Source organism: Physeter macrocephalus, chromosome 14 (assembly GCF_002837175.3).
Source record: "Physeter macrocephalus isolate SW-GA chromosome 14, ASM283717v5, whole genome shotgun sequence".
Classification (NCBI taxonomy): domain Eukaryota; kingdom Metazoa; phylum Chordata; class Mammalia; order Artiodactyla; family Physeteridae; genus Physeter; species Physeter macrocephalus.
In genome coordinates, this window is record NC_041227.1 from 118,063,725 (window position 1) to 118,075,652 (window position 11,928).

An 11,928-nucleotide genomic window follows, 5' to 3' on the forward strand; every position below is an offset into this window, starting at 1 on the left:
GGCTCAGCGGCCATGGCTCACGGGCCCAGCCGCTCCGCGGCATGCGGGATCCTCCCGGACCGGGGCGCGAACCCGGTTCCCCTGCATCGGCAGGCGGACGCGCAACCACTGCGCCACCAGGGAAGCCCCGGCAGATGGATTCTTAACCACTGCACCACCAGGGAAGTCCCCGGTAACAGCATTTTAAATACAGAGTCTGCAGAATACACACTGGTTTCGAAAATAAGGAATAAGATTTTTCGTTGATTCTTATTTTTGTCTTGTCCTCAGCATGACGTGATGCCAGAAATGTAAGAAAAATCTGTATTTACTAAGACCATAAAATATTTCTTCCTTCCGGCGTTTATTGCAAGTCGGTGCAAACATACGTTTTTTGTTTTTTGTTTTTTTGCGGTACGCGGGCCTCTCACTGTTGTGTCCTCTCCCGTTGCGGAGCACAGGCTCCGGACGCGCAGGCTCATTGGCCATGGCTCACGGGCCTAGCCGCTCCGCGGCATGTGGGATCTTCCCGGACCGGGGCACGAACCCATGTCCCCTGCATCGGCAGGCAGACTCTCAACCACTGCGCCACCAGGGAAGCCCAAACATACGTTTTATAATTTAAATTTTTCTTTACTCTTTTATTCTCTGGCTCTAACAATGTCTTTGATGACGTGCTGCCTTTTACCTCACGTAAAACGTTTAGTTTTGTTGTTAATCGTGTTAAATTAGGCTTAGATTAATGTAAGTCATTTTCATTTGAAATTATTTAACCAGGACATCACTGTTGATATTGTTATGCTTTGAATTATAAAAATATCCTGAAATAAATAATTTTATTTAATTCACACTACAACCTTGTATAGTATTATACCCAGTGTACAGATAGAGAAACTGAGGCTCAGAGAGTTTGACTTATGCCTTAAGTGACAAAGCCCAGGTGGAACCCAGCTCTTTTTCACTGCCAAGACCAGCATTCCACTGCTCTCTGTAATGTTTACATGACTACTAAAATTTACTTGGATTTAATTTCAGTTGATTAAGCATAGCAAGGATAAAGTGATACATTTTGCAGTTATCTAGACTAATTAATATGCCAACTCTAAGCATTTGCATATTTAATTCCCAGAAATATTTTGACTGAGAAGGATCCAGATATTTAAAGTATAATTGTTTGAATCTACCACATTACTTTAGTTACTTGTTTTATCCTAGCATATTACATTTAAATCAATCTTTTAAAAGGACTTAATTTTTCTAATACTCAAATCTTACTTTAAAATATAAAATATACTTGAAATAATACTCCCAAAATACATTTAGTTTCAAATACTGTTTATTTCATTTGATATTACATAATCTGAAAATGCTTATTTTGTTTAAGCAACTCTTTCAAAAAATGAACAATTATTTATGTCACTTTGGATACTTCAAACCTAAAAGAGAGTTAAGGGGGTCTGTGATAAAAACTGCAGAACTAAAGGAATAAAATTATGAAAGGTTCTAACAATAAAATCCTTTATAAAAGTTACTGCTGGGCTTCCCTGGTGGCGCAGTGGTTGAGAATCTTCCTGCCAATGCAGGGGACACGGGTTCGAGCCCTGGTCTGGGAAGATCCCACATGCCGCGGAGCAGATGGGCCCGTGAGACACAACTACTGAGCCTGCGCGTCTGGAGCCTGTGCTCCGGAACAAGAGAGGCCGCGATAGTGAGAGGCCCGCGCACCGCGATGAAGAGTGGCCCCCGCTCGCCACAACTAGAGAAAGCTCTCGCACAGAAACGAAGACACAACACAGCCATAAATAAATAAATTAATTAATTTTAAAAAAAAAGTTACTGCTAACGAACAGAAATTTTGGAAAGGCAGTTTTTAGTGGCACTCTTAGCAAAATCCCTTCTGTGCCTCAGTTTCTCCAGCTTCAGAATAGTCAACAAAATATAAGCTATAAACGAGAAAATTATAATGTGTAGGTTTCAAATAGTAATCATAACTGGAATTTAAACAAATGGCTGTAAAATATTTGAGATTCTTGAAGGTGAGTGATTAGAAGGTATTAATTTTCATATATTATTGGTATAAACTCAGTGACTGTTTAAAGTGTTGTTTTTCAATTATCATGTCTATGAAGAACAAAAATTTAGGAATGTTTTGATCTAAACATGTTTTACCTCTTTTTACATAAATTTTGATTAAAAGAATGAAAGCAATTAGAAAATATTTTTAACCAGGACTATATACCTTCTATATTTATAAGAAAATACTATTTCTACTGTGTTTATGCCTGGATATTTAGTTATTACATCTTACGTTTTACTAGCTTCTTATTTGGAGAGTTAAAAATTGTGAATCTATACTTTCAGACTATTTTAAGTATTTAAAATTTGAGGGGCAGTATTTTCACTGTACCTCAATCCCTTTGGGAAGGAGGCAGGACTTTAAATAATTCATTAAAATCTTAAAACTCAAACTTTTTATCTTATTTACTCAAAATTCATTATAGAAGTGTTAAGAAAAAAGAAAATGAGCTTGTTTTTTCTTCTAATTGTAATATCTTTAAAATTTCTTAAGATATAACATTTTATGTCTCGTCTCATTTTTACACTTTCTCTTGGAAATAGAAACTAGGCTGAAAATTAAAGATATTGTTTTAAAAGGCCCTAGTGTAGGAGTAAGAAGGCCTTGAGACTGGGTTTTAGTTTTGTCACCTCTTAGCTCAGTAACTTGTAGCCTCCATTTCCTCATTTTTAAAATATAGAGAATATCCATGTCATAAGGTTGACTGGATACAATAATGTTTGTGGAATTTCTTTGAAAATTCTATGTAAATGTACATTCACTCTTTTTTTCACAGATTGGGGGCAGTAAGACTGAGTTTTGTAAATGATTTATTAAAAATAATACTGCTAGGGCTTCCCTGGTGGCGCAGTGGTTGAGAGTCCGCCTGCCGATGCAGGGGACACGGGTTCGTGCCCTGGTCCGGAAGATCCCACATGCCACGGAGCGGCTGGGCCCGTGAGCCGTGGCCGCTGAGCCTGCGCGTCCTCAGCCTGTGCTCCGCAACGGGAGAGGCCACAGCAGTGAGAGGTCCGCGTACCGCAAAAAAAAAAAAAATAATAATAATAATAATAATACTGCTATAGTCCACATAATGCTCATCTGTTCAAAAAAATAAAACTGCAATAACTGTAGGTGTTTTATACCAGTGATAAGCAACAGGTACGGAACAGGGTCCAAAATTTTCTTGGAATAACCACGCCCACTTGTTCACATACTGTCTATAGTTGCTTTGGTGCTAGGACAGCAGAGTTGAGGAGTTTCAATAGAGACCTTAACACAGATAATATTAATTACCTGGCCCTTTACAGAAAAAAATCACCAACCCCTACTGTAAAGTAAGCTTAAGTGGCTAAGTCTAGATTTGTCTCCCAACTCCTCAAATTTCCTATTATTTGGCTAATATTCTGTAATAAATGCAGTTTTGATTGTGTCTGGTATACAAACATGTCTTTAAAATTTCAGAGTGAAGACAGTGTTGACCTAAGGCAGACCTATGCTCCACTTTCTTCATCAACAGAATATGCAAGTTCTGTAGATTCTTCACTTTTCTGTGCACCATGGTCTACGTATGGAGATGATATTAAACAGCCCTCTAATTCTCAGATCAATGTAAAGAACAGGTAAATCAATAAATTAGATTTCTCAGGCTAAATCAAGTGTTTTCAAGTTTGATTACATGGGAACCTAGTTGTATTAGCTCTTTGTTCCCTATATCAGCATTTTTATGTTATGGCATCATAATTTTGTTTAATCAAACTTTTAGGAAATCTTAAACGGGATAGTTACGTGTGTATAATTTTTTCTTATTACTTTTTTTTCATTCATTAGAGGCAACCCTGAGTAAATCTTAAGTTCCTCTTTCTAAAGATAACTTATATAAATGAGTTACAGTTTTTCAATCTATATTTTTAATCCAATTCTAAATTTTCAGTAATTTTTCCTTCACAAGTATACAACAAACAGGATTTTATCAAACATAAGATACTTTAATTATTTTTCTGTTCAATTCCAGTAATAATAAGGGCCTACTCTATGTCAGATTCTCTCCTACTGGGGATATTAGAATTAACATGGCAAAAATTATCCCTGCCTTTATAGATCTTACAGTAATGATGATGATGACGACGATAACTTGTCAGGCACTGCAAGTATAGTGAGGTTTAAAAGAAGTAGTATAGAATATTATGGGAGCTTACTGCCAAGAGAAGGTTAAGGGAGTGACACTACCTTTATGTTAATTATAATAAGGGAGCAGTTAATAGAGGCCGATGCATCTTTAGTTTAACCAGGACATAATTATTTTTAAAATCTACTAATTAATTAAATAATTGTAAAAAAATTTTTTTAATTTGGTAAGTTCTCTAAAATAGTGATTTTATTAGAAGGACATATATATTATATATGTATATATATATTATATATACATTATATATAACATATAATTCCACAAAAAACAAAAATATTTTTTAAGTTGATACATGTTCATTGAAAAACTTCACACTTTACAGAAATATATAAAGGCAAGCAGAATTTTACCATAACCTTGCCTCTCCACCTCCCAGTAACAACTATTAACAGTTTGGTATATATTGCATAGAATATTTTTCTAGATATATAGTAACACATTATTAAACAAAAAAACTTTATATTGAATCTTTTTGAAATAACAAGATGTAATGGAAAAAGCATTAGACTTGTAGGCAGACCATTTATTCAGCAAGTGTATAGTAAAGCATGGCAAATCACATGCCCTTGCGAAATTCAAGTTTCTTAATATCACATGATCATTTTATTCAACAGCTTAACGATTACTAATATCTGCCCTTCATATGTTATGAAGATCAATGAAATTTTGAATGTTATGCAAATATAAGGTATTTTTATTTATTTCTAAAATGTCCTAACACTATGAAATGATAGACATAAAATATGAAAAAACAAGAAGTTACAATTTAAAACAACATATTACTTCTAGGAACAAATTACCCAAAATCCATAAGCGGTAAAAAGGCACCAATTTTCCATCTCCTTGTGGCTTTTACATTTTGTATTATTTAGATAGTTTTAGTCACTAGGTGGGATTTCAGGTACATGGAGTACCAGTCACTTCTTCCGCAAAGATTTAGGGGTAGCCTCCAAATCTTTTACATTTAAGGGACAACTGCAATGTTGCTGTGATATCTAGGATGACCATATCACATTTCACTTTTTAATCCAACGTTTAGTATAAAGAGTCACAAAATAGAGCAACAGGTTCATATGGTTTTCAAATCACAAATGGAAAAACTGAGCAAGTGTTGTTGATGTAATGATGCATACTAGGACTAGACATGATTTCAGGAGCAGCCATGGTACCAACCGTGTCTGCAACATCATGGATCAGAGATTTGTATCTTGGTCACCTAAAATGAATAGCATGTGTTTTGGAGAAATAAGAGGTAAGCATACATTGTGAACTAGACATAGGATTTGGAATGAAGGAGAAATACTTATGTAACATAAACACTATGCTAAAGTGGAAAATATTCTGAGTTCCTGTTCCCTTTTTATTTGAAATGATGGTATAGAGTCAATCCAAATATTTTATCGAAAAATAATGGCAGAATAAGTCTGGAAATAGAAATCAATATATTGTATTTCAATATGAGCAAAAGTATTTACATGTGATATTCATTTATCTTTAGGATTCAAACAGAAAGAAATGACTATGGTAGTGAAACAGACTTATATGGACTTGTGTCTAACATTTTGGAAGAGCAAGATAAATCACAGCCATATTTCACTGAGGGGTTAGTATATTATATAAGCTATACAGTATGTAGTAAACTTTTAAATTCCCAGGTACTAGATTACCCTATTTATTAACTTTTTTTTTTTTTTTTTTTGCGGTATGCGGGCCTCTCACTGTTGTGGCCTCTCCCGTTGCGGAGCACAGGCTACGGACGCACAGGCTCAGCGGCCATGGCTCACGGGCCTAGCCGCTCCGCGACATGTGGGATCTTCCCGAACCGGGGCACGAACCCGTGTCCCCTGCATCGGCAGGCAGACTCTCAACCACTGCGCCACCAGGGAAGCCCTAACTTTTATTTTTAGTTAATAGAGGATCATCTGACAGTAGACATCTTAATTCAGATATTTGTTTCGAGAAGGCTTGATTTTGCTGTGGTGCTTGCCATAAAATTGAAAGTTTAATTTGCTATTAAGAACTTTCATTTGTTGGGGTGTGCTTAGAGCAGGGGGTCTGAAGAAATGGCTCGTCTGTTTACAACACACCCGACAGGAATCTGGGTTCATTGTGACAAGCAGCACAAAACTTGTGGCCTTCCTATGAACAAATACCCAACACGTATCCCCCTGTACCTCCATGTGACTGCTGGGCAGGACCAGTGGGACAGGGCTCAGTACTGGAAGGAAAGCTACAGTATTTAGTGGGGGAGTTTGCCACCTGGAGCCTGTCCGGTCCACGTGGGGGTGGGCCATGAGTGGTCTTATAGGCATAAAGGCTTTGAACCCCTCTCTTCAAGGAAAACAGAAAAATAGATTCCAACTATATGCCATTCTGGAAAAGGCAAAACAATGGAGACAATAAAAAGATCAATGGTTGTCAGGAGTTTGCGGGGAGAGGGGAGATGAATACATAGAGTACAGAGTTTTTATGAGCAGTGAAAATACTTTGTATGACATTATAATGATTTTATGTCATCATACTTTTGTCCAAACCCATAGAACATGAAACACTATTCACTTCGTAAAGTGAACCTTAAGATGAACTAGGGACGTTGGTGATTATGATGTGTCAATGCAGCTCTGCCTTGGTTAAAAAAAAAGTCTTAAAAAGAATTAACACTCGGGGTAGACGTTTTTGGCAAAACTTTTGTTTCACTTTTATATATGTATACACATTATATATGTGTGTGTTTGTTGGATTGTGATGTAAAATGTGCTTTTTTTTTTGCGGTACGCGGGCCTCTTACTGTTGTGGCCTCTCCCCCTGCAGAGCACAGGCTCCAGACGCGCAGGCCCAGCGGCCATGGCTCACGGGCCCAGCCGCTCCGCGGCATGTTGGATCTTCCCGGACCGGGGCACGAACCCGTGTCCGGTGCATCAGCAGGCGGACTCTCAACCACTGCGCCACCAGGGAAGCCCTAAAATGTGCTTTTTAGATTAAAGGGCTTCCCTGGTGGCGCAGTGGTTGAGACTCTGCCTGCCAATGCAGGGGATACGGGTTCGAACCCTGGTCTGGGAAGATCCCACATGCCGCGGAGCAAACTGGGCCCGTGAGCCACAACTACTGAGCCTGCGCGTCTGGAGCCTGTGCTCCGGAACAAGAGAGGCCGTGACAGTGAGAGGCCCGCGCACCGCGATGAAGAGTGGCCCCCGCTTGCCACAACTAGAGAAAGCCCTCGCACAGAAACGAAGACCCAACACAGGCAAAAATAAATAAATAAATAAATAAATTTATAGATTAAAAAAGTTTGCAGGCTACTGTAGTTATACTGGCAAATAAAAGACAAATTAATCTAAAAAAAAAAGAACTTTCATTTGGAAACTTGCATAATTATTCTTGCATAATTCAGAGCTATTTCCCTTGAGTTCATGAGCTAAAATTTGGCTTAAAGAATATAAATTCCAAGGACTTTTATACCTCCAAAAATAAAACTATCATTACTGCTGTGCAGAAATATGTATGGATTTTATTCATAAGGTAAAAATTTTTAAAGTATGCTTTAATCATTTTATTTGGGTGTGGAAGCCATGTTATGCAGCATGTGGGATCTTTAGTTGCAGCATGCGGGATCTTTGGTTGCAGCCTGTGAACTCTTAGTTGCGGCATGTGGGATCTAGTTCCCTGACCAGGGATCGAACCTGGGCCCTCTGCACTGGGCACAGAGTCTTAGCTGCTGGACCACCAGGGAAATCCCAGCACATCTTTTTTATTTAAAAATAACTGAGATCAACAACACTTTTGTATTATATAATAACTTAATTAAAAGAAAAATTTATTTTGGTTTCTACTTACTATATATAAACAATTCATGTGGGGACTTCCCTGGTGGTCCAGTGGTAAAGAATCTGCCTTCCAATGCATGGGACACAGATTCGATCCCTGGTCGGGGAACTAAGATCCCACATGCTGCAGGCAGCTGAGCTTATGCGCCTCAATGAGAGAGCCCGCATGCCGCAAACTACAGAGCCCACGCGCTCTGGAGCCCGTGCACGCCACAACTAGAGAGAGAAAACCCACACGGCACAACTAGAGAGAAGCCTGCGGGCTGCAACATAAAAGAGCCCGCATGCCTCAACAAAGATCCCACGTGCCGCAACTAAGACCCAACACAGATAAAAAAGAAAGAAAGAAAAATAAATTAAAAAACAAAACAATTCATGTAAGACCATGTAGTCACCAGCCTCAGGCCTTAGTATATGTCTCTTGGGAAAGTATAGTGAAGACATATTAAGATTAAAATGCATATTTATGTAGCATATAGCACATTTCAAGTGATAGTTATTTGGATATAATGGCAGCTTATAAGGCAAAGTTGGAAAGGATTAGAGAGTGGTGAGGTGGGGCAATATAAATGTTTTTGAAAGCCTTTCCTACTTTCTCCACTAAGGAAATAAAGACTTTAAAACCTAAATTGTAATTAAATATATTTACTTGTTCTAGGACCTGCTCCTCCAATTTAAAGTCAGTTTGGCCAGTGAACACAAGCAGATTTGCAGATCACCATGACCTCTTAACAGAAACCAAAAGGCCAATAGATACAGCCATCTCTCAGCAAGCTTTTTATACTGGTGAATCTGTGTCAGCAGTGGAAAAGCAGTACCTGCATAATAGTAATCTGATACCACAACAAAAAATAGATGAACTTTATCATGGATTTACTGGTTTAGACCTTGAAGAACAATGGATGTACCCCTCACGAAGTGATCATTCTAACTGGTACAGTATTCAGACAAATGATACAGCTAAGACGACATTTCAAGAATATCTATCTATCAAAAAATGTTTTACACCACACATTGGTCTGTCTGACATCATGAAAGAATCAGGAGTTGATACCTACTCTTATGGAAGAGAGAAAATATGTGCTAAAGGTCTTGAAGCACCATTACAGCAAAAGAGGGCAGAGATGTTTCTTTCCCAATTTAATAGATACAATGAAAATGCAGATTATTGTAGATACCCAGAATATGCTTATCCTAATAAGGCTAAGCTGAATAAGTGTTCAAATTTTAGTGTCCAAGATAGTAAAAAATTAGCCAGTGGGACACCTGAAACACCAACTGTAGAAGCAGACACCTACACAAAGTTATTTCAGGTTAAACCAGCAAATCAGAAAAAAATGGAAGAGACAATATCTGACCAGCAGAATTTCACATTTCCAAAAACTATACCACATCTGACAGAAAAACAGTTTGCAAAGGAAGCATTTACTGCTGATTTTGGCTTAAAATCAGAATATGGACTAAAACCTCACACAGCTTGTCCAGCTAATAATGATTTTGCTAATGTCACAGAAAAACAACAGTTTACTAAACCGGACCCCCCAAATTCTGAGTATTTTAGGTCAGTGAATTTACTGGCAAACTCAGCAGCATCTTCAGGCGGTATCAACTTAAACAGACCAACTTGGATGAATGTCCAAACAAAAAATAACACTCTTATTCCTTATCGAAATCAAGGTAACTTGATGAAATTAAATACTCATTTAAGTGCAGCTTCAAAAGGTTCTAACCATTCTTCAGATTTCCTGCAACTATCATCTACAAATTTATCAGCAAATAGCAATTTATTTCAGAAGTATTGCCAAGAAAACCCATCACCATTTTCTAGTTGTGATTTTGGTTACAATGGTGCAGAAAGAATTCAATCTGTCACTCACATGGAAGGACTGACAAAGACTGGAGAAGAAAATCTCTTTGAATCTGTTAACGAAAAAAAAATAAAGCAGCCAAATGGATTTTGTGATAACTATTCAGCTCAGCAGTATGGGATCATTGAAAATGTAAACAAACATAATTTTCAAGCTACACCCCAGAGTGGCCATTATGACCCCGAGGAAGGGCCAAAGCATTTAGATAGCTTATCTCAAAATACATATCAAGATCTGTTGGAGTCACAGGGTCATTTTAATAGCCACAGACAGGGAAGTAGAGACAACAGTATTAATAGCCGTGTGAATCGCACACAGGTGTCATGCTTTTCTAATAATTATATGATGGGAGATTTAAGGCATAATCAGAGTTTTCAACAACTTGGTTCAAATGGGTTTCCCATAAGATCCACACACCCATGTGGCTATTCAGTTGTTCCACTGTTGGATTCCTATGATTTGTTTTCTTATGATGACTTAAGCCATTTATACCCGTATTTTAATGATATGATGTATGGTGATAATTCCTTTTCTGGTTTCGTGCCAACTTTTGGATTTCAAAGACCAATTAAAACCCGCAGTGGACCAGCCAGTGAACTTCATATTCGTCTAGAAGAGTGCTATGAACAATGGAGAGCATTAGAAAAGGAGAGAAAAAAGGTAACACGAAACTATCCATTTAGGTGTAACTTAGTATATCCCCTTTGCCTATCTTCATTTTATTTACCTTAGTGTAGTTTAAGAAAGAGTACTTGCCTTATTTTTAAGTTGAATTCTTCTATAATGTGTAGTATTTGTTAAGTTCATGACTATAGAGAATTAATTAGGTAATTTAGAGACTAAAAATGCTTGGGGTTTAAAAAAATTTGTTATTTTAAAGTTTATTTTGCCTGTTAGGTAGACTTTTTCCTTAATGGGTTGAAAGTTTATTTCTTTGAATTTTCTAAGTATTAAACTATTGGAGTGTTTAGGTATTTTATGCATTAAGTGTGACAGAAAAGTACTGTGGTACCGTGGTTTGTATTTGTTGCCTTTTGATACCAAAACAATTTTTATCTAAAGGAGTAATTTTCAATTTACTTCTTAGGCCTATGAGAAATATTATTCATGACTGAATCATATTTAGAAAATTTAGCATCTAAAAGTTATATAATTTTTTTACAGACTGAATTGGCCCTTGCCAAAAATTATCCAGGGAAAAAGGTATCGAGTACTAATAATACTCCAATTCCAAGGCTGACCTCCAACCCATCTAGAGTTGATCGCTTAATTGTGGATGAACTTCGAGAACAAGCCAGAGTAAGCTGTGAAAATATCCAATAGATTTTTTAAACTGATAAAATTTTAAAATGCTTCAGCAAGTTAGAATTCTGAAGGATTTTAAAATCACATTTATGTGTAACTCTCTGAAATGTATTCTTTTCCATGTTTGGACCTAGAACTATTAGTTATTCAGGAAAGGGAAAATAGCCCCACTCAGTCATTGAAATAGTAGGTTTAATAGTCTAAGTGGTTCCTCTTCAAGAAACCCAAATTAGTAATGGAACTATTCCTCAACAGAAAGAAAATTTTTTTTAAGCAAAAATCATTTTGCATATTATTTACAGGGAAAGTCCCATTTCTTAGTCACAAACATTTGTTTCCTAGCTTCATGAGCAAGCTGTGCTTGCATTATACAAGATAGTAAATTAACAGGAAATTACCATATTTCATTTTCTTAACCCTGTACTCTTATTTTATTTATTTTTGGCTGCGTTGGGTCTTCGTTGCTGTGCATGGGCTTTCTCCAGTTGTGGCCAGCGGGGGCTACTCTTTGTTGCAGTGCACGGGCTTCCCATTGCGGTGGCTTCTCTTGTTGTGGAGCACAGGCTCTAGGAGCGCAGGCTTCAGTAGCTGTGGCCCACGGGCTCTAGAGCGCAGGCTCAGTAGTTGTGGCAGACAGGCTTAGTTGCTCCGCGGCATGTGGGATCTTCCCAGTCCAGGGCTTGAACCCGTGTCCCCTGAATTGGCAGG

At 37.6% G+C, this 11,928-nt stretch overlaps 1 protein-coding gene and 1 non-coding gene across 2 annotated transcripts in view; both read left to right on the forward strand.

Moving 5' to 3' along the window:
• Positions 1–11,928, forward strand: part of MEIOC (meiosis specific with coiled-coil domain) — a 19,501-nt gene that overhangs the window by 4,552 nt on the left and 3,021 nt on the right. Inside the window, exons 4-7 of the mRNA XM_024130185.1 lie at positions 3,500–3,657; positions 5,722–5,826; positions 8,706–10,575; positions 11,080–11,214. Coding sequence (XP_023985953.1) covers positions 3,500–3,657; positions 5,722–5,826; positions 8,706–10,575; positions 11,080–11,214 — 2,268 coding nt within the window. The remainder of the gene's footprint in view (positions 1–3,499; positions 3,658–5,721; positions 5,827–8,705; positions 10,576–11,079; positions 11,215–11,928) is intronic.
• LOC112066639 (small nucleolar RNA SNORA11) lies at positions 6,256–6,385 on the forward strand. The gene has a single exon (XR_002892783.1). It is a non-coding gene; the product is annotated as a small nucleolar RNA SNORA11 (small nucleolar RNA).